Below are 24417 nucleotides of genomic sequence, written 5' to 3' on the forward strand. Positions count from 1 at the left end.
ATTTTGCTTGTTTATGTGGCATTCCATCAAAAGACCACATGAATTTAGAAAATGCTTTCCAGATTGATGTTCCGTCCTTGCAAGAAAGACTTGAGATCTTTAAAGAAGGGGAGCTGTGGAAAGGATTTTCACTGATGCGACCATCACCATTTGCCAACTTGAAGAAGCAAGATATTATGAGAGAACTCGTTGCAAGGGGCCATGATACAGATGACAAGAACAAAGTTGAATTGCAGGAGGAACTAAGTAACACTTTAAGAGGCATTCAGAGACCACCAGCCATGTTTTCTACACCTGAAGATGTCTTTGATCTTCTGCATGATTACGAAGTGCCACCAGGTGAGCCCCTCCATGACATTACAAATGTAGTTCAAAATCTGATAACCGAGCTTCCCTACCATATTAGCAACCCTGATACACTTAAGGACTTTGAGAAGTTTTCGACTGCAACCATAGGTGACAAAAACCAAATTAAAGGATCAGATGCTCGTCTCTTTGCAGTCAAGCTTTCTATGTTTGCCCATTTGAAGTTCTCAGAAAAAAAATCAGTAAAGATATTTACGACCTTTGCACATCATTAGTAGAAATAATATCCATTTGCTATAGTCCATATGAACAGAGAACACAAAAGAAAATTCTTCGACTGTACAATCTATGCTTTAAATTCAGCATCCTTTCAAAAACAGTTATCAGCATACCAAAGAAAATGACTGCAAGAAAATTCTATGGCTGCCACTTTCATAGCCTGACCGTTCACACACCTGAAACTTACAGATTAGTGTGTCTACGCTCACTCATACCAGAGCAAGAGGAAAGGACATTTGGTGATCTTCGCAGCATTTCCTTAAATACAGCCAACAGGCAATGCGGCAAAATAATCGACAATGCTGTGTTAAGATACAATGCCCAACAGATGAGTGGAACAAAAAAAAGACTATGTACGACACCAAGAATCAATTATTAGCCACCAGGCAAAACTCCTACCAAAGCCAGAGAACACAAAATTTGATATAGATTTTATACGCAGAAGACCAACTCTATTTCAAGCACATTACCAGAGAATTGCTGACTTCATGTATGGTGGAGAAAACATGTGGTGGTCGTTAATTGACGGCAGTGTGATGTTTCATGATGGACCTGACGAGCTAGATAGTTCTTCATACCCTCCCTTACTTCATTTTCGCTCCTCGTCTAACAAGGACCTACAAATGCTCCTGGCAGAGGACTGGAGGAAGTGTGTCCAGGACTGCAAAGCATCGGAACTGATTCTGCCGCTCTACAAGATCAAGATATATGAAGAGGGAAAACTTTGCACCATTTTCAAAAATGAAGGTAGGTACAGTGTACTGTATACAGCACATCTCTTAATCTTATATATGTTCTTCGATTTAACAAGAGCCCCATGCAATTCATTTTTACACCCCATTTTCATAGGAAAGTCAACAATTTTGGATGGTCAATGAAAAAATCTTTACTAGAATATATATTCAATGGTTTTCCAGCATTCATTCACCGAACATCATCAAGTGTAGAGAACCATGAAAATGTACCACAGAGAACAGGAGAAGATTCAGTCCAAGTTCCTCGAGTAGAGCCAGTTTTGGAAGCAGGTGAAGAAGTTCCTCGAGTAGAGCCAGTTTTGGAAGCAGGTGAAGAAGTTCCTCGAGTAGAGCCAGTTTTGGAAGCAGGTGAAGATTCAGTTCAAGTTCCTCAAGTAGAGCCAGTTTTGGTACCAGGTATCTACAATACACTTATTTTGTAATAATTTAATTCTGGTTGTAACACGATTTCTGATTGGCTAAAAAAATGTTTTATATCGTATCAATAGTGTTGCCTACGTCACAGTAAAACTAACGTCAAAAATGTATCAATCCACCTGTCAACAATTTTGGATGGTCAATGAATAAATCTTTACTGAAATATATATTCAATGGTTTTCCAGCATTCAGTCACCGAACATCATCAAGTGTAGAGAACCATGAAAATGTACCACAGAGAACAGGAGAAGATTCAGTCCAAGTTCCTCGAGTAGAGTCAGTTTTGGAAGCAGGTGAAGAAGTTCCTCGAGTAGAGCCAGTTTTGGAAGCAGGTGAAGATTCAGTTCAAGTTCCTCAAGTAGAGCCAGTTTTGGAACCAGGTATCTACAAAAAACTTATTTTGTAATAATTTAATTCTGGTTGTAACACGATTTCTGATTGGCTAAATTTTTTTTTATATCGTATCAAGAGTGTTGACTACATCACAGTAAAACTAACGTCAAAAATGTATCAATCCACCTGTCAACAATTTTGGATGGTCAATGAATAAATATTTACTAAAAAATATATTCAATGATTTTCCAGCATTCATTTACCGAACATCATCTAGTGTAGAGAACCATGAAAATGTACCACAGAGAACAGGAGAAGATTCAGTCCAAGTTCCTCGAGTTGAGCCAGTTTTGGAACCAGGTGAAGAAGTTCCTCGAGAAGAGCCAGTTTTGGAAGCAGGTGAAGATTCAGTTCAAGTTCCTCAAGTAGAGCCAGTTTTGGAACCAGGTATCTACAATACACATATTTTGTAATAATTTAATTCTGGTTGTAACACGATTTCTGATTGGCTAAAAAAATGTTTTATATCGTATCAAGAATGTTGCCTACTTCACAGTTAAACTAACGTCAAAAATGTATCAATCCACCTGATGTTACGTTTGAATATTGTACAATTTGATGTCATTTTGAAGGTCAAATGACTGTTTTTATCTACAACTACAATGTAATTACAAAAAATTAAATTATAAGCAGCCAATTCATTCCTTGAATACTGTGAAATCATTAGATTTTGTGGTGGCTCAATTTTCATGGAATTCGTGGGTACCTCTCATCCACAAATTAACATCCCCCACGAATTAATAAATTAGAGCTATAAAGTGATATTCCTCTTGCATGTATACGAAAATACATGAAATTACATCCCCATGAACCTGTAAAATTTAAGCAATCCACGAAAATTGGCCCCCACGAATTTTAATGATTCCACACTATGTGAAAGATAACTATATAACAAAACATTATGATGCATAATATGTAGCAGCTTTGTAGATGTACTTTTTAAATTGAAATATCCCATTTGGCTTGGCATTTGATTGTACATGTTATTACCACTATCTACTGCCTAAATACCATCTACTGTTGTCAGTGGGAGTTGCATTCATGATATTTTATCTGTAACAAAATTAAAAATACATACAATATTACAGAGATTTCTTTCGTCACCGAGACATGTATTGACACAAGTGCTCCATTTATTGATACTGGAACAATGCATGATAATAATTCACAACCAAATGAAGTTTCAAGCCAATTTAGCATAAGAAACAGAGGTAATTTTACAAAGGTGACAATAAATTGATAGAAAAATAAAACACAAAAAGTGCTTGGTATTACATTATTATTGTTGTCTATTAAATACCAGGGTATTTAAATATTTTAAAGTCAATTAATACCCACATAATGATTTTCCCCGATAAAAATCTGTTTTATTTTGTAAATTTTGTTTTAATCATAGAATATTAACATAGTTCATACTTAATGCTTTTCTCCCATTGATCCATCAATCACTTCTTAGATTTGATTCAAGATGAACCAACAGGCACAAAAAACCAGAAACAAGAGAAAGATGCATCAGATGAGCAGGAACCAGTAGGCGTTGTGGCATCAATTCAAGACACACTCAAAGCTAATGAAAATGAAATACAAGAAAGAGGTACATTGTAATTAAAAATAGATTGAGTCAAAGTTAATTAACATAAATAGTGAATCAATGCACTAATCACATCCCCACAACCTTGTTTTGAATTTTAATCTTGTATTAAATCGAAATTTTCAATCAAAATATGAGATTAAATATCTTATTATTGATTTATAGGATCTTATCTAAATGAAAATATATTTCAGATTCTGCCGATACATTGAATAATGATAAGGAAAACAATAGAGGTGAACACATTTCAACTGTGTCTGCAAAGACAACACTCCCAGGTAATACAAACATTTCAGGTGGAATAACACATCATTACAAAATGGCTGACCTCATCTTCGCTAGCCAAGGGTTTTCGGTCCACTTTGCTCCCCAAAACCCTTGGCGGATTTCATTACGAAAACTCGGGTGATGTGATGGCGCTATCTAGCGAGCAACTTGAGTTGCGTCCCTTGCATATTTACATTTTAATCGAATTAAACAATGGGTTATATACACATCATGGCATTAATACAACTTGAAAACATATTGACTACCGAATATCGGAACATAATTAACGATTTTATTAAATACGAATTAAGTTATAATCTAGGGAAAGTACGGGATGTTTTGTTCGTAGTGTTTTGTAAGGACCTGTACCGGGAGTGAAAAAGTCGCCGATTTATACGAAAGGTTTCATGCAATAAAACCAGGTATCGTTGTCATGAATATTGCGGACCAAAGAAATTAAATAAAACTCAGCTCATTGAACCCTTAAAAGCAATAACCATAAGCAGGAACGTATATACTAAAGAGATATGCAACTTCTACATTCGCCATGTTTACTTCCCATGCTATCACGCGAGCCTTGACAAGTTTAAAGTACTATGTTCAATCCCAGTAAAATATATAGGTTTTTAAAGCGATCTGGTTAGACCATCGTTGGGGAGGCACTGTACTCGAGAACTTGTGTCTCAACTTGTTAAAAGCACCGAATGTTTTACCAAAGATCACAAATGTATTCTCTTTTAAAGTTTATATTTACAAGCACTGTGATTGGATCAGCTACTCGCAGCTGCAGCCAATCATAAAACGGAGCTTGTCACCGAGTTTTCGTAATGAAATCCGCCAAGGGTTTATGGGGAGCAAAGTGGACCGAAAACCCTTGACTAGCGAAGATGGGCTGACCTCTGATCAAAACAACATTTATTTACTGAATAGAAATTTTTAGATATTCATTTTTCATCCTAAACTGCAAATTTTTTGACTTATGTACAGTTTATTTATCATTAATAATCTTTCATAATCAAATAATCTTTCATAATCAAATAATCTACTCTTAATTTAAATGAATTTTTCAAGGTGTGTTATTCAACCTTAAAAATATATCACACTTTTAGGTGGCATGAACATGTAAAATATCGCAATCAAATATATTTTCTTTTTATTTCATGTTTAATGTGTATAATGTGTACACTAACATACAAATCAACTATCACTTATTATAACCATTTTTAATGCTAACCGTAAATTAGTTCTTTGAGTTTTTGCTAATTTTGGCAGTGGGGGGAGGGATCATTACCTATCTATTTTTTTTTTGGGGGGGGGGCATTTCTCAAACAAAGTAATTAAAAGATAGCTTTTTATGTTAATATCTTTGAAATATAAAAATTACCAGTTATTTTAGTAATTCCCTCATGTTTTGAATCTTGTATAACATGTATATCTTCAAACATTTTAAGACAAAATTATGCATCAAAAGACAAAGACTTGGGAAAAAACTTAAGTACCTTTCATTTTCTTAAGTTCTCAGAATCAGAGAGCATGATGGGATCAAAGCTGCAGAAAACAGACGTGGCCTGAAAAGAGCAAGAGAGAACCCTATAGATGGTAAAAAAAAAAAATCAAAAATGCATGATATATCTTATAAAACATGCAAGTCTGTATAAACATATATGTCAAGTTTTACAATCTTATTACAGTTTACTCTGTTCAAAAGAAGTCATGCAAGAGGAAGCTCTTTACAGATGTAAAAGGTATATGCACTTTTGAAAATATGATAAATTAAATGAAAAGAAAATATGTCACATAAATACATTTAAATTGATTTATTTTTTACCTCATTAGATTCAGAATCACCTGTCTCCATGGTTGCAGCACTTCTGCCAAGTGATGACCCAACTGTCAAGGAGTTTCTAAAGTATAGGAGAATCCTCAAAAGCACGAATGATAAACTTCTTAGAAACTTCTACGACGCAGCTTTAGCTAAACTCCAAACAGCCATCATCAGAAGGCACAGAGAGCTAATGGAAAAGAAGGATGAGAAATCACATCCGCTCATTAAAATTGCAGAAAAACTCTTAGTTCATTGGAATATCTATCACTTTTAATCAATGTTTGCCGTGAATATGCAAAGGCAGTATTTTTCTTCAATATGACAAGGCAATTATTTCCCTTAATAATCATTAAATTATTTTGTATTACTGTAAAGTGTAAATTATAAAAATTTCTTTGTTGATTTGTAAGTTAAAAAAAATTTCTTGTATATATAAAAAAGAACATATATAATTGTCTAAATGTCTAATACATAACAGGAATTTCAGAGACCTTTCTAAAATTACCAGGAACAGATTTTTGTTTTGCACAGTTGTATATTTTAAATTCTACAACTAATCAGTTTACAGATGTCACTCAATGCATCATTAAAATCTTGTCTTGATCTTTAAAGTCTATGTAAAAGATCATATTAAGTAAATTCTAGTGATTCAGAAGGGGCATAGGGAGCAAAGCAATCAAGCCCTTTCTTAATTGCTAGATTTTACCTAATGCAACGTAATTTACTTAGAAATTTCTCAATAGCTGATAAAAAAATTATGCACCAATCATTGATTCAAAAGATTCGAACCTGATACCCCTAGACAGGTACTCTACCAACTGATTTATTTGGCCACTGGCATTCAAACCGGTCTGACCATCACAAAGGACGAGTGCACTTATGGGCCCCGATAAAAAGTGAAAAAATTAAGAATCAAATTAAGCATATTTTTTTCCTTAACATTATCTATTGATATCTATTCCATAAGAATTAACAAGTTTTAGCGCTGAAATTATTGTTTATAAAAAGCACGAAGCTTTAAAACATAGTAGGGGTCAGCAGACATTCGTGATTTTGTATAGTAAATCGAGGACAGGCATTCATTTTAAAGCCAATGTTTACTGTCAGCCTAACCGAGTACAAACTTGTGGAAAAGACAAAATACGCATTATACATTTAGAAAACTCCTGTGAAAGTAAGAAGTTTGTACTCGGTTAGGCTGGTACCTAAAAAAATGAAAAAGTATGAAAATTACAAGATTTTTCCTATAGCAAGCGAAAGCTATTACCTGCGTGACCCATGTTTGAACTCACGCATGGAATAAATTATGTCAAACAATCACGTGGTTTCTATCCAGGTAAACGTTTGTCAAATGTGCTCACTGTAAAACATTGACACGTTTTAGATCACTTTCCATCATCTTTGTATGGTCAGGAATGTTTGTTTGTCACAATGGAAATATGCAACTTCAAAGCTTCATTCGATTTTTTTAAAACGTAAAATAATACATAAAGTATAATTCAGCAAACGCGCCAATCGATCCACCAACAGAGCAATGTTGATTCAAATGTCTCCTCCCTCTGATTTAAATAGACACAATTCAAGTAGGTTCGGTTCGATTTTTCCGGATTTAGATTATTTATAGGCATTTAAAAATCCTCAATTTTTTAAATTGTATACTAATTTTGGTAAAATTAAGCATGCATATAAATCAGAAGTAGCGATGAGTGCTTAACTATTACGAGAAAAAAGCAATTTGTTGATATTTTCTACATATAAACGGCACTGAAAAAGGGCCCATTCTCTATAGCTTAAGTGCACTTGTTCTTTAATTTTAGGCAAGGTATTCATATTAATGTAGCTATACTTCATTAATATGTAACTATTGTGAATTTACATGTACAAATAATTGCCTCTGCAAAAAATGACTAAAAGGTTTTTGGTGTCATCGAAAGTAATTTTAATTTAGCATTTAATCTCAAGTGAGCCAAGTTACTTTTTTGAGGCTAATAATCCAAACTCGTTTTAGAGGAACATTTTTTTTCAATTCCAACATGTGAACAGCAATGGTAATAAAAATTGTTCACATTTTATAGGAGATTAAAAGTTTATAACACATTAAATCGGTCCTACAATATTTTGAATCATCGTGCAAAAGATTAAAAAAATAATGACATGGCCGAAAGCGGAGACACATGCGACCACGCTGGACGTTCAGATATTAATTGTTTTCGTCGATAACTCACAAGCTCAACAATAAAAACAGAAAACAAAGTTAAACTCTGTGTAAACATACCGTAAGATCAGTCTGTTGCACGATTTCTTCTTCTAAGATATGCATTTTCTCCGTATACATCCTACTTTCCCCTCGCACCTGCAGGCCAAACTATCAACACGTGTCAAGAGCTCTTAAGACATCGATCGACGTCTGCGCATGCGCGAAATAAAGCAGCAAATCACGAAAGTAAAAGAATTATACATTTACAAGTGAATTTATTTAGTGCAATATTTTTATTATGCATACAATGTTAAAATACGTAAGTTAAATATTCACCATCTGGTAATTTAACTCTTTTTCGATGAAAAGTGTTGAAGCAGAAGAATGCTATTATGACGTCACAAATTACATCACTTTTTTCGCGGAATTTTTGAAAGCTCTGAAGTCAGTGGGAAGCCTTAACATAGCTGCGTACTTTACGGTATTCTTTTTTTTTTTTATACCGATGGGTCATATGGCACGATATCCTTTGGACACCCATATAAAGCCATTGTTGCTCAGGTGAGCGATGTGGTCCAATGGGCCTCTTGTTAAATTATAATTAATGCAGTCCTTTAGGTACTTATATAGTATGCAAAATTTAGGAGAAATGCTCATTCTATAAGAATTTCCCTCCCTGATGGCATCTTTATTGGTCAAAAATTACCAAATACCACTGCAGAAATTGCACCACAAAGTTTTGTAAATCATCAGTGTCTTCACCTGTGTGCTCAGAGAGTGAAATTGAGACTGGAATTCTATGATTAGACTCATTTACTGTCACTCCTTGTTTCACTTGCTGTGGTGTAAGACTGAATAAGAACTGTGAATTGTTGATTTTCAGCTGGAAGATTAATAAGCTTTTTTTATTTAGTGTGCTGTTTGCAACACGGTGGGTTCCCAAAATATCCACCATCAATGGAATCTGTTGGTGAAGAAGATATTGTAGAAAATTTAATTAAAAAAACAAAATTAATAATTCAACTTTGGTGGTTCATGTGGAACATGAAGGTAGCAACATAGCAGAAAAAATACAAAACATGGATTAACATATTTCTTTTAAAAAATTAATGAATTGATTGTAAAGAGTAAGTAAAAGTCAACAAATTATTTTAAATGTAAGCCAATACTTTAGATAACAGACATGACCAAGTCATCTTAAATGAAAATTGAATTAATAGAAACATATTAAAATGTTTGAACAACAGTAAGAACCAACCTGGTGAAATACTTTAAACTCAGGACTTGTTTTTTGTTAATAAATCAAAGGCCTGAAGGGCTGCATGACATAATTAAAATATATATATTAATAACTCGAAGTCCAATATGAGACAATTTGTATTCTTCTTTTATCCAACGTACTGACATATATTGAAAGTAATTTAGCTAATTAAAGTTACTTTATACAGTCAATACATTAATTTGTTTCCAAAAAATGTAAATATAAACAATAAAATGTTCTTTTTGTAGCTAAGTGGATGGAAGTGCATCTTGTACATGATGCTTTATTCTAGAGAAAAAAAGGCATTGCTTTCAGTGTTTATAGATTTATTAAGCACTAATAACACTGCATGGTATTTTATACAACTACAATAGTACAGTACAATAATACTGCATAAAAAATTAGTCAAACTATCTAAACATATCTAATGATAATTGGCAGGATTTTTATTAGTTTGAATGTAAAATATAGTTCCTGAGTATTTTAGTAAACTTTGCATCAACAAACAAAAAACACCAAAAAAAAAAACACGCAAAAAAAACCTATAATCATGCAAGATAGACAATACTGCTTATCATGTATACATGAGATATAAGTATGGCATTTTGTAGATATCTATAAAAATGTTTCAAAAAGGGGTATAAGACACATAAACTACCAAAATGTGTACACAAAAATCTTAATGATAAGGAACAAACTGAGGAACTAGTCATGTATTAAAAATATAGAGACAATACAAAACAGTTCCATTGACTGTAAGTAGAAGACATTTCAAGTATATCTAATAAGGTTGTCTATAACTGCATATCATGAAATGTTTTCTGTGTAATACTAACATATACATGCAGACTGGCAATGGAAGGACACAGACTAATTTAATAACATTTCATTCAAGAGTTGAGAAGCCAAAGTTTAATAGTGTGACTAAATTTTCTTGTATATTTTCAAATGAATATAAATCAAACTCATAATCAAACATTACTGCTTAAAATGTGCAGTAAGTGATATAAATCTGTTTTTGAGAAAAGTTGACTATAATCTACAAAGCATGATTATATGAAAAAAAGAAGAAGACACATTCAATTTATGAGAAAAATTTGACAGTTTTGTACTGCAAAAGAACATTAAAGAAGTCAGACTGCAGTGAGCATGTCTGTCTGGGTAAAAAAATCTAGGAAATATTGAAACATATGATTATCCAATAACTACAGTGCTGTTAAAAAGCTAAACTTTAGATGTGGTATTTTTCTGAATATGTACAATGATTGAATGTAAAATAAATCAGTAAAGAAAACACAAATAGTGTAACTAACTAAGTATGATTTAAAAACTAAAAGCTAATCAAATATTATTGGCATTCATTATGACAAGTGAACAAAAACTTTCCAAGCACTACAACCACTACCAAATGCATCATGTATGGTAGTGTAAAAAAGCAAAAAAAGAACATAAACATATATACATCATTTCTTTTACAATGAAATGTAGAACTTTAAACAAAGTTTTTAGAGGCACACATGTACATGTATAATTTTGTGCAAGATTTTTTCTAAAGAACAGTGTTTATGTTTAATAAACAATTAATAAATGGTGATACATGAGTATTCATGGGAAGAATTTACAGAATATGGTATGTTACTCCAATGAAAGTTATGAAAATTTTAAGGAATTTTTACACAGTGGTAGCATTAAAATTTTAAAAATGTCTTGAAATGAATTAATTTTTGCACAACTTTTCAACAATATACAATGGTACTCAACTTCACAAAAAATGAAAAAACCATAGTAAAATCATTGTGTTATGTTGAACCAGAATATTGTTGAACAAAAAGCATTTTAAGAAATGTAGAAACACACATGTTGCATATGTAATAACCACATATCATTCAAAAATGTAGAAAATACAATTTTGAAGAAAAGCCAAATTTGTCAAGAATGTTTGCACACATACACACACAAAAAAATTGAGCAAAATTGGAGCCTTGTCAAAATGAATGAAAAGAAAAGGAACTAGCACTTATATCAATTTTAGGTATGTTGATATTCTAAATAGTTTATAGAACCCACATAAACAATATTTTTCTTCAGCTGCAGCAATTCCAATTTGTCAAAAGTTCAGTTTGAAATTTCTGTTAGTATGAAAGTTCAATATATTTTGAGTTCAATTTTTAATTTCTGCAGTCAGTGGAAGTTTGCAAAGTAAAACAGACTCCACTTCATGAAGTTGACATTCCAAGTAATGCGCCAGGGCTTCACTGCTAATTTTAAATTCTTCATACTCTCCATTGGCATCATCAGCAGTAAGGGATGCCAAATTTTCCTCCAGCCACTCGAAGCCAATGAAAGCAACTCTTCTGTGAATAACTGGGGTATCAACTTCCTGTAAAATTATTCAAAAGTTTTACTTTATTGCAGAGTGTTCATTAAGTTCATGTTAACAGCTGCTTCATTTTAAAGAAATTTAATCTTAAAATATACAATCCATTTAAAGTAAGGGTGTATATAATATATTTTCTGCCATAAAATGAATGATATTATGAATAGTTAAACATTATGAATAGTTAAACTAAATAAGTACAAGATTTTACCTCAATGTTTGTACGAGTCGTCGTTGATACGCTCTTCTCATCATTGTACAGCTGTACAACAACATTTGTTATACTTATGTGGCTGCCAACGGAAGTTTTCTCCTTACACAAGTCCCTCCACAAGGAGACTTTGCAGGAACCCGATGCATCTTTTACTTTAATAGTCCTAACTGGGGTATCCTCCCCGTTAACCCTTACGGACCTTTCAATCTCTTCCTATTAAAATTACAAAATACAATTTATACAATGATTAAATCTATTATTAAGTTTTCTTTACTAAGGTTATGTAAAAACATAACAATGTTATTTGATTACCTATTGAATATATTAACAGAATATCTCAATTAATGGATTAACTTAATAAATTGCTACATTTATTTAAAATACAAAACATAATATTAAAAAAAATACTTACTGAAACAAGGTAACAAGGGTCTTCACAGGAGATGTTTGGACCGTTTTAATGTTCACCTCAGCAGCAGGAGGTGGACGTGCGATGTCTTTTCCCCGTTGTATTAATGATGCTGGGACTTCCATAGGACCAGTCTTAAGGACTTTGCTTCTGTTGGTCATGACAATTGATTTGCCTACATCATTTTTAAGGATGACATTCAACAGTATAACAGTTTGTCCCTCTTTCATGAGGTGTAGTTTTGCCGAGTCATACAAGACTCCTTTTACAGCCATTGTGTTGTCCGCAAAGCCAATGACTGTTGATTGGCGCTTTTCACCACCTGCATTTTTGTACGAAATAACTGGGCCAACTCCACAAACGTTAACTTTAATTGCTGAGGCGTAAGGTGTGGATTGACTGCTGCCACGAAAGGCTTCTTCTAATGTCTTCATCTATAAGTGAAAAATAGTGATGTTAATAATAAAACCTTTAATTACAAGTAATATTTTACTTTCAGCGTAAAGCAAGAAACACAGGTTTATGATCAGAGAAATATGTTTCCAGTACACCACTAGAATGTATTAAATTTTTGTTAATATTTGTGTACACATGATCCAAAATAGTGTTGTAATTAGTTGAAGATGTACTGACTAGTTGAGACAAAGAATAATTAGAGTATAGAAAAGTTGGCAAACCTTGGATTTGACTGAAATTCAAGTTAAAGTCTCCCATAAAAATGTGAGGATTCTTAAAATTGTAAACAGTATCTAAATGAGCAAAAAACTTCTTGTACAATTTTAATGATGCAAGCTTTGGGGAACAGTACAAGAAACAAATGTGAATAAGCAGATCTGCATGTAATATGTAACCATGTGCAAATTCAACACCAAGGATATTGGCCCCAACAAAGGAATTTATGAAACCTTTTGTGTAAACTGCTAAGCCATGATATGCTCTGCCACTACAGCAAGTGTCATCATTTCTTGACAAATTGAACCCTTCCAGATTTACAATGCCTGATCGGTCATTTGGTTTAAGACAGGTTTCTCCAAATGCTATGATATTAGAAGCCAACATGTTGGCATCTGCACGAACATCATCAATATGCTTTTTCAAAGACCTACAGTTGTGAAAAATTATTTTGAAAATATGTTCTGAAATGTTGTAAAGCAGAGGGATTGATATATTAACCTGAGACGATGTTCGCATTCTATTCATTTCCTCCACAACAGGAGAAGACACTTTAATACAATCTGGATCAAAATTTAGTAAGAAGACAGAGGTCAATTGTTTAACACGACTTAAAGCAACATAATACAAATGATCTATTTGTTTTTTGCCAAGACCCAAAACAGCACTTTCAAGAGTACAACCTTGTGCTTTATGTACAGTTTTTGCTGCTGCAAGACAAAGAGGAAATTGTCGGCGAGTTACATGGAACGATTTATAATAACTTATATTAAACTTTCTTGTTGTTTCTATAATTGGGGTCCATGTTGAAGAAATATCAGGAGAGAACAGATGTTGATATTGAGTCCTGCACTTATTACCAATATCTTCTGAACAGAATTTCACCCAAACAATACTACATCTAGAAGATCCAGGTACCCTGAAATCAAGTTTTGATATTGTGCAAGGTGTACCATTTGCCAATCCATCTGATACATCAATATTAACACAAATTTCTGATGGCAGACCCTCACCAAGACACAAATATTTGTTTAATCCTTTTGTTTTTGTGGCATCTTCTGGAATTTTCATCAGAATTTTTTCATGTAAAGAGGATGGTAAGTCTCCAGATATACTATCAATGGCCTCTACAATGGTTTTTTTGGAATTGCACACATGCTGAAAAATAGTTCTGTTATACTTCTGAACGTCACATCTGTGTGTGAATAAATGTGGCACATTCCGTGTTGTATCATTTTCTTCTTCAAGAATTTGCATTTTTAATGCTGTTATGTCTTCTTCCAAATGATTTCCTTCTCTAATTCGATTCAACATTTCAGCAAATTCTAAATCATCTTTCTGTCTCATAATTTGATCCAATTCAAACAATAGGAAATGATCAGTCCATAAATTTGTTTCTAAAGATGCAATACTTTCAGTATTACTAGAAGCAAATATCCACTGATCAAAAACTGGTTTCAGTTGAAACAAATCCCCAAAACAAATAACTAAAATACCACCAAATGGTCTAATGCAACCCAAGATTTCTTGCAATCGTAAATTTATAAAATTGAACATATTTTTTCCTACCATAGATATTTCATCAATAAAAAGAAGTTTTAGAAATTTAAATTTTGACTGAAAGTTGCTCAACTGTTGCATGTCAAGAGGTTTATAATGAAACCCTTGGTCTGCTGGAATATTAAAAGCAGAGTGTACAGTACAACCACCTACATTGAAAGCAGCTTTGCCAGTTGGTGCACAAATCAAAATATGAACATCATCTGGATTTTCCCCAGGCTGGTGTGAAAAATGCTTTACAAGTGCCTGATAAAGAGCTTTTAGTAACACACTTTTACCAACGCCTGCACCACCACTAAGAAAGTGATAAAGTGGATCTGTTTTAGTTTTCATCCAATTAAGTACATGATAGAAAAACTCCTTTTGTTTAACATTTAATGTTCTAACAAGATTTCTGTATTCATCATCAGTCAATTCCCTTGCAAGCTGTTCATCTTGGTTTGGTATTTGTTTTCTACCAATGTTTAGATCTAATGCAAGATCATAGTCATTATTTTCAAAGCTAGTTCCTGGATTGAAGCATCCGTATTCTTAGCACATTCTTGATCCGCTTTCAGCATCACATTCATCTTGGTGTTGCAATTCAGAAATAACAGAACATTCTTCAGTTGCTGACACTGTATATTCCAGTTCAGATATATTAATTGTATAATCACATACATAGTTTTTTCTCTTCCTTTCAATTTCTCCTTGATTGTCAACATATCTTTCTTCATAACTCGAAAAATTTGCTAAAATATCAGAATATTTTTTCCAAGGCAAATATAACATTAACTGTTCCCGGAAATAGTTTTCATTGTCATTTCCTTTACTGTAGCCTACAGAATAAAGCACTCTTGGACGCTGTCTCTTTACCATAACAGTACCATCATGAAAAACATGTTCTTCACACTCCAAAAGTACATTTACATCTGAAGACTCTTGATCGTCATCAGAATCATGATCGTACGTTTCTGGCAGTTCTTCTGGAACAGCTTTGAAACAATTTTTGTTGTGATTATCTGGTCTTTTTTTGACCGTACTGCACAGTATATAGAGCCACAAAATCTGCCAAACATAATTTACTCATTGACTTTGGTCGTCTTTGATAACGTCTGATTCTACAGAGGTTGATGCTTTTGGTAGTTCTTTTAACACAGTATTTGGTTTCATTAGAGTTACTCTTTCACTTTCTGGATTTGTATCTACAAATACTACATCTCTAGAGGACCGTCTTAATGGCATCTGTAGCACTAGATAACACGCCTCTTGAGCTCCAACCTCAACATGATTCAAAAATGTATTGCCAACTTTTCTTACTTGGTCTCGAATGTTACTAGAAGCATTTTTGGATTCCCTGCATGCAGTACTGAGCAAATTGGACATTCCTCGTTGTCCTTTAGAAATGTATGATACAATATAGGCTGCACATGCATATGGATCAAGTATATATTGTATATCCATGTTAGCTTCCCAGCATTTCAGTAATGTTTCATTGTAGTTGTTTACTCTAATTTCAGACAAAGCTCGCCTCAAAAACACTTTTTTTTGGCCAGATTTAATACTTGATCTTATGGCTAGAATATACTTATCATACGAGAGTTTCAATGAAGTCAAAAACTGTTCAAATGTTAGATCACAATTTTCCCCTGATTTTAACCCATCTAAAAATGAAGTAATTTGTTTGTAATTATTTTTTGCCTCAGTAATGTCTTCTCTATCATCATTTAAGCCCTCTAAAATCACAGTTTTATCAAGAGGAGGTATAGGAAATCCAAAACGACAAACAGGCTGACCTTTTTTTCTGCAAGATTGGGCATGTCTATGAGTTTGATAATTGACTAATGTAGCAATAGATTGATTTTTGCTGCAAGAAATATATTTGTCAACAAATGTTTCAATTTTATTATTTGGATCATTAACAATAGATGGGGCCTTGTCAATCCAAATAAGCATGTCAACATGTGGGGAACCTCTCTGTTGGAATTCTACTCGGAAGAAAAAATCTACTATTTTACCTATTGGAGAACTTTCATGCTTTAATACATTGTTTAAAAACATTTGGAATCTATGATCAAAATATCTAGCACATGTTACAGGATCAGCTTTAATAAGTTCACTTTTTTCAAACCATGTCAAATTTTCAATTTCTAAATCTGTGAATGTTTTGTTCCTGAGAAACTTTCCTAACACTCTTAGTAAAGGTTTCCATTTCGTTTCTGCTGCAGAGAAAGAGCAAAACCATGTTGGAATGCCCAATTGTCGAATCATTGCATATATGTCTTTCTTCGTTCTCTCCCAGTACGGTGGCGAGCCACGAATCGTTCGTAGAACTCTAAAGCCCTCATCATGCTTAATGATATTTTCAATTGAACCCTCTGACAAAACTTCATTCACAGTAAGTTTTTTACCCTTCATTTTACATTTTCTTACAGCAAGTGACACTTTATCAGATATTTGTTTTATCTGCAATTTCTTGAGTTTAAAAAAGATATTTGTCACATTTTTAGCTACTCTACTGTCACATTTTCTCAATTCCCACTTACAAATTGTGCTAAAGTGGACAGGGGTAGATCGAGAATTCTTGTTTTTCCTGGTTTCACCGCAGTATATTGCTGGGAAGGAGAGGAATTCAGAATCTTTATCTTGAAACATTCCTAATGGAGTGTTCCCCTCTGCTGGGGCAATGCTTAAAATTCTATTGAATTCTCGAAAATCTGCTGGGTGCATAACAGTATCAAGATTTCCTGAGGACCTCAAAACTGACCCATCATCCTCTGACCATTCGTCTTCTTCAAACTCCTGTTGCTCTTGTTCACTATCTGAATGGTTTAATCTTTCTTGAATTTCTTTCTCCTTTAATAAACCATCATTATTTACAATATTCCAACTCTCGTTTAATTCTATCCCTTCATTTTGAAACAATTTGCTATTCTGTATTAACCATTGTGCTGCCATTAGAATTTTTTCTGGTCGGACTTGTTCAAACGCTATGTGGCTTTTAAAGTTGAGACTTCTTTTAAGTTTTATTGAAATTGTCTCACTAGCATCCATATTTCTTGGTAAGAGTTTAACTGTTTTGTTCACATCAGCGGGAACATTTACAACGTTACCGTGCATAGCTAACTGACCCCCTCTGGGCAATTCTTTGATCTGCATAAAAGGGATTCTTGGCGATATCAATCTTTCTTCTAATTTTGTCAATCCTTGCAATTCATTTGGTATTGCTGGAAAACAAAAACCATTACCAATGGAACAGGGTGGAACTTTCCATAAGATATGTTTTGCATTGTTTGCAGATCCATTCCTTGTTATTTACCGTTTTAATTATTTTTACACACATTTGTAACAAATTCTTTTGGAGTTTCTGAGAACATCTAAATTCTTCAACAGATTGTTTAAAGAATAGTTGACTGCAACTAACACATATATATTCTGGTCCTTGGGATATAAGTAAATGAAATTCTGATACCAGTTTATCGGAATTATCACAACATTGCTTTTTGCAATCAGTAGATGTTTGTGATTTCTTTTTGCGCTTCTTTTTATTTACATTAGTATCATTATCCATTAGATTCTGAGACTTAAAAGGCAGGTCTACAAGTTTTACAGCTCTTTGGTCTTCACATGAAGTGAGGTCAATTTTCTCATTCACATTTAAAGCTTCCTTACTTTTTGGACAAATGCTATCTGGAATAGTGCAAATATTAACATCTGCTACTCTGTGTTCATACTTAAGATTGAACTCTGAAATAGTACAGATTTTAATCACATGCAAATCATATTGTTCATCTATTCCATTGACAAGACATCTCAAATGAAGACATAGTTCCTGTAAGGTTTTCTTTTGAATAATAACACTTGTTCCGTCGGGCGAGGATAAACCTGCAGCATTTCTAGCATGCGAATCAAAAACAACAAAAAAACCATTCTGACTTGAAATTGCGATGGCACTTTCCTTACACAGGAATATGCAAAATTGATTTTCATTTTCATTTCCTGAGAGTCCCATCGCAAGTGCTATCTTTAAATTGACAAATGGATAGTTTCAAGAGAAATTTTCATTAATGGTTCCACTGTATGTTTTTTTAATTTTCCAGTTAAAAAATATTTTATCCATTTGAATAAATGGTGGTACATCTTGTGGCTCAAGAAAGGACCTATAAGACATTAAAGTTTCTCTAGCAAAGTTGTAAACATAATCCCCTTGAATCAGAATTTCATCTAGATCTTTGGCTACCCACTCCGAAGATATGAAAGGTTTCATGTAAAGTTTAATCAGAAAAACAGTGCAACAAGGTAAGCATTGCCGTCCACGAGACTCAAAGCTGAACAACTCATCACCTTGGTGGAAAGTTCCCTGAATCGGAAAATCAGTTTTGGGTCCAGGATTCAATTCTACATCACCACACAAAAACAACAACACTGAAACAATCAAACAAACCTTGTTCATGTTTGATGCTAAATATAGAAGAAGAAACCATTTTTTACCCATTGTGTTTTTCTTTTGAATTTTCTTACTCTTATTACAGCTATAACATCCTATTCTAGTACGCAACTGTGCAATATCTACCCCCATTTTATGAATTCAACAACAAGAAACTGTTGAACAATTTAAAAGATCTATATTTCACATCAATTTTTTAAATATTATACTTCTTTCAAACTTTTTCTGCACTAAATACACCCCTGCAGTAGTTTAATTCAATCTTTAATATCCTTAAGTGTACCCACAAGATTTTTAAACAGAAATAATTAGCTCCATTTCAACATATAATAGCATTTCCAAAACAAATATCAAAGCATTTTAATTATTTTAATTTGAAATCAATCTTTCAATATAATACTTCTGAATAAAAATATCAACTCTAGCATTCAAAATTAAAGTATGAACTCCAGCAAATTCAGAATAAAAATATCAACTCCAGTTATCTGAATAAATATATGAACTCCAGATTCAATATGTAAATTCTACTCCAAAGAATGTTTTGTATAATTTATCAACTCCAGATATTATATGTTTTGCATCTCCAGAATACTATAATATCAACTCCAGTAATCAAATGTGGTTCAACTCCAGAATACATACATGTACAAAATCTGCTCCCAAGAATTTATTGTATCATTAAAATATGAACTCCAGGTATTCATGCGAAATATCAAGGCTGTTTTCATGAAATAAACATAAATTATGGAATTTACTCAATACTCAAGTTGAATCTACAACTCTTACTCTGAATAAAATTCAAAGAATATTTTTAGCATAGTTAAGATATTATACGGTACGTATGACACTTTCACTATATCAAGCAATCTGCATCAATATCAATACATATGCATATTCGTAATGTTAGGACCCTATTTAATATTGGCTGTGATAAAGATGGGTCCTTTTCACACTGATTAAATGTTCTGTAGAATATTCTCTAGATCGTTTTATTCTTTCAGTCGTTTGTATTCATGCAAGTACACGGTCTGGTGGATTTGTTTACAAACAAACTACAACATGTGCTCAAGGCTAACGTAAAATGTATTTAAAATATAATTATCAATAACAAAACCTTGTTTTCTACAGAAAAAATATATGTTACGTACCTTTTCCTCACTTTCTCAAGCTTCTACGCGGTCTTTAGGAATCTTTCTTGAACAAACTTTCTTGAACAAACGATGCGATGATTGCGATCGGCCAGACACGCTATTTTCTAGACATCACGTGACTACGTATCACAAACTACGCACAAAATAATTCTTTCTGTGCACCTTTCATAACACACGACGCAGAAGACACTTTTTCCTGATATACTTAATAATTGTTGTTTTTAGACATTCAGTAATATAATGACACAAAAACGCTTAACATCAACATGCACTCGAATATCAGTAAACCTTGTATTCCTACGCACTATGAACTGGCGCGAAAATGTCATGACGTTAGAGTTCTCTGCCCTTCTTTAAACATGGCGCTGTTGTAATATTCATACGCGTAAGGTTAAGAGTTTTATTAAATTGAACAAAATTATTTCATATTGGTTACAATAACGTAAATGATTAAAAACATACGGAAAATATATAATCTTGCTTAAAGATATTAATTACGAACAACAAATAGTTAACTTTGCAACATTCGAATGAAACTATTTTGTGTCGCCCATGTTCAAATAATTGTCAACTCTTTGTCGTAAAGATTAGACCGGCAAGCCATAATAAGCAGATGTACGCATGCAGGGGGTATATCCATTAACACCCCATGGTCAGGTTACCCAGGTTGTTTGATAGTCTACAACAGGGTCACCGAGTGTTAGGTGTCAAGTATGTTTTCACCATTGTTCAATTAACACATCTAGCATCGATTATCTTTATGTAAATATTGTCGTAATATATCATGTCTGATGTGAATATTATCTCATCACTATTTTTCTGTTCTGGCTGCTTGACGCAAGAAATTTTCATGAACCTTAGCTTGCATATTTACCATGCAACTTCCTTAAGACTTGGTTTTAATGTAGTTAATATTTTGTTTGGTGAACTTCCAATGTCTAAAAACAACAAAGTTATTAGGGTCTTCCGTTTTCAACGGAAGACCCTTTTGTTTTTCTACGGTTTCTTTTTTTTCTTATTCTTATTAGGGTCTTCCGTTTTCAACGGAAGACCCTTTTGTTTTTCTACGGTTTCTTTTTTTTCTTATTAGGGTCTTCCGTTTCCAACGGAAGACCCTCTTGTTTTTCTTTGGTTTCTTTTTATTATTATTTTATTTTTTATTTTTTTTCTGACTCCTTCTCGGCTTTATACCTCAAAAAGTTTTCATCCGATTTCAATGCAATTTTCAGAGCTTTTGTAAAGTTACCGTCCCTCAAAGATGTTAAAGTTTCAGCATTTACGTCACTTCCGTTCAAATTTGGCGGCCATTTTTAAATTTAAAAAAAGTGATTTTGTCCGGAAGAAATCTCCGTAACCTTTTAAGATATCGCTTTGAAATTTTGACTGATGATAGATGTATCAATTCTATAATGTACTGGGGGGTTCAAAATTTTGTTCATCAGTTTTGCTAAAAACTAGAAGCAGTTCCAATTTATGGAAATTTTCAGTTTTTTGAACAATATAAGACAATACTACAGTCTTATAGAACATGCCATGGTGAATTCAAATCTGAAATCCGTTTGAAAATCGGATGATGCGTTACAGAGATATCGGGGTTTAAAAATTGATTTTTCCGGAAATTTTGATTCCGCGTCCTTGGTTTAAAAAATAGCATAATGTTTATCGTAAAGTTAACTCGTACCAAAAATAATTGTTAAGTCGTACTTAAACACATTCGAATTTTTTTTTTAAGTCGTTCTTAAAATCAAAAAGGTGTTTGTTAATTCGTACCTAAAATCAATCGTATTTTGTTAAGTCGTACCAGGAATAATTCGATTTTTTTTTTATCTTTTTTTTTTTAGTTACTCTTGTTGTTGCTTTAAGAGCTCTGCTTCTTACAGGAACTTCCAGCTTTACTTCCGACATTCACGGAAGACCTACTCGTTGCTTTGCAACGAGCTTTGCTCTAGTTCTTATTATTATTATTCTTTTTATTTTTTTTCCAACTCAAATATTTCAAAAACGCTTGCATCGATTGTTTTAAAATTTACAGGTGTAATGTGTATCTAAAAGATCTCTATGATATGAAAAAATTATTTGATGACGTCATCAATTTCGTCAGATATTGACGTTTTTCACGTTTTAAAAAGTGATTTTGTCCGGAGCTTTTCTCATTTTTGATTTAAGATAAAGCTATGAGATTTACAGAGAAGGTAGAACAATCGTTTTACTTATGACATAAGGCTGGAAACTCAATTCGGCCACTTCCGGTCGAAACCGGAAGCAAAACCAATTTTTTTGAATTTTCATGTTTTTCAATTTTTAAAATTTTACGTACGTATCTTACAGTAATTTTTATGCTGAGTTCAAAACTGAAATCCGTTTTTGAATCGGACGATGCATTACAGAGATATCGGGGTTTAAAAATTGATTTTTCCGGAAATTTTGATTCTGCGTCCTTGGTTTAAAAAATAGCGTTTTGTTTAAAGTGAAATTAACTCGTACCAAAACTAATTGCTAAGTCGTACTTAAACACATTCGGATTTTTTTGTTAAGTCGTTCTTGAAATCAGAAAGGTTTTTGTTAAGTCGTACTTAAAATGATTCGGATATTGTTAAGTCGTACCAGGAATAATTCGATTGTTTTCATCTTTTTACTTTAGTTACTTTTGTTATTGGTTTAGGAGCTCTGCTTCTTACAGGAACTTCCAGCTTTACATCCGACATTAACGGAAGACCCACTCGTTGCTTTGCAACGAGCTTTGCTCTAGTTATTATTATTCTTTTTATTTTTTTTCCAACTCAAATATTTCAAAAACGCTTGCATCGATTGTTTTGAAATTTACAGATTTAATGTGTATCTAAAAGATCTCTATGATGTGAAAAAATTAATTGATGACGTCATCAATTTCGTCAGATATTGACGTTTTTCACGTTTTAAAATGTGATTTTGTCCGGAGCTTTTCTCATTTTTGATTTAAGATAAAGCTGTGAGATTTACAGAGAAGGTAGAACTATCGTTTTACTTATGACATAAGGCCGGAAACTCAATTCGGACACTTCCGGTCGAAACCGGAAGCAAAACCAATTTTTTGGAATTTTCATGTTTTTCAATTTTAAAAATTTTACGTACGTATCTTACAGTAACTTTCATGCTGAGTTCAAAACTGAAATCCGTTTTTGAATCGGACGATGCATTACAGAGATATCGGGGTTTAAAAATTGATTTTTCCGGAAATTTTGATTCCGCGTCCTTGGTTTAAAAAATAGCGTAATGTTCAAAGTAAAATTAACTCGTACCAAAAATAATTGCTAAGTCGTACTTCAACATATTCGGATTTTTTTGTTAAGGTGTTCTTGAAATCGGAAAGGTTTTTGTTATGTCGTACTTAAAATCAGTCGTATTTTGTTAAGTCGTACCAGGAATAATTCGATTATTTCATCTTTTTATTTTAGTTAATCTTGTTATTGGTTTAAGAGCTCTGCTTCTTACAGGAACTTCCAGCTTTACTTCCGACATTAACGGAAGACCCACTCGTTGCTTTGCAACGAGCTTTGCTCTAGTTAATTTTATTATTCTATGTTCGAAACAATATTTGTTTACTTGTTTAAAAAAAGGCAAACTGCCATGCCTTTCAGGTCATTTATCTTATTTATTTAACAAATACAAGGTTGAAAAATATATAGCTTGTAAAAATTTTGAAATGCAAAAATGTGTCAATACCTGGCAACCCTGGTATTCTATCTGAGACACTATGATTCAATCTTAGTCATGTTATTTGTCTTAATTAATTAACACTTTGTTCATTAATTACCAATTTATGTGCTTTCATCCGTTCTAATATTCTTACTCTTTTATATTTACCTTATTATTTTTTTTTTTTGTTTTTTTTTGTTTTTTTTTTTTGGGGGGGGGGGTTAATTCTTTTGTAATTTTTTTTTAATTTAAGCAGCCTCTACCAATTAGATTGAGTGTGAGAGAGTGAGCACGCGTGAAAGAATATTTAAAAAACTGTATTGAATTTATTTATTATGTTTCTTGAGAGTAAAAAAAAAAAAAAATTATTTCATTAGCATTGCTACACGAGGCCAAATCAAGCATGTATTTTACTGTTTAACATGTTGTTGTTTTTTTTTATCTTATAAAACATACAGTCACTGTTGCTGGCAGGAAATCTTTAAAATCGAACGGGAATATAGGGATTTATTTTGTCTCTACCACGATTTGTAGTGAACCTTTGGAATTGTATTGGTTTGAGACCTTCATTCTAAACGAAAAAAAAATGATATTATGTACGGATTAACAAATCTGCAGACCTTCGCAAAATGTTAATTTATA

At 32.9% G+C, this 24417-nt stretch overlaps 1 protein-coding gene and 1 long non-coding RNA gene across 2 annotated transcripts; both read right to left on the reverse strand.

Moving 5' to 3' along the window:
* Positions 1-544: 544 nt before the first annotated feature.
* On the reverse strand, positions 545-5585 carry LOC128172836 (uncharacterized). Its single transcript, XR_008242345.1, has 7 exons — positions 5508-5585; positions 3567-3717; positions 3087-3203; positions 2391-2541; positions 1991-2141; positions 1551-1740; positions 545-1276 (listed from the first exon to the last, which is right to left on the reverse strand). It is a non-coding gene; the product is annotated as an uncharacterized LOC128172836 (long non-coding RNA).
* A 5867-nt stretch (positions 5586-11452) lies between these two features.
* On the reverse strand, positions 11453-12725 carry LOC128174758 (uncharacterized). Its single transcript, XM_052840224.1, has 3 exons — positions 12351-12725; positions 11880-12095; positions 11453-11671 (listed from the first exon to the last, which is right to left on the reverse strand). Exons 1-3 carry the CDS (start codon positions 12723-12725, stop codon positions 11453-11455), a joined length of 810 nt encoding a protein of 269 aa, XP_052696184.1.
* Positions 12726-24417: the final 11692 nt, after the last annotated feature.

Source organism: Crassostrea angulata, chromosome 2 (assembly GCF_025612915.1).
Source record: "Crassostrea angulata isolate pt1a10 chromosome 2, ASM2561291v2, whole genome shotgun sequence".
NCBI lineage: Eukaryota > Metazoa > Mollusca > Bivalvia > Ostreida > Ostreidae > Magallana > Magallana angulata.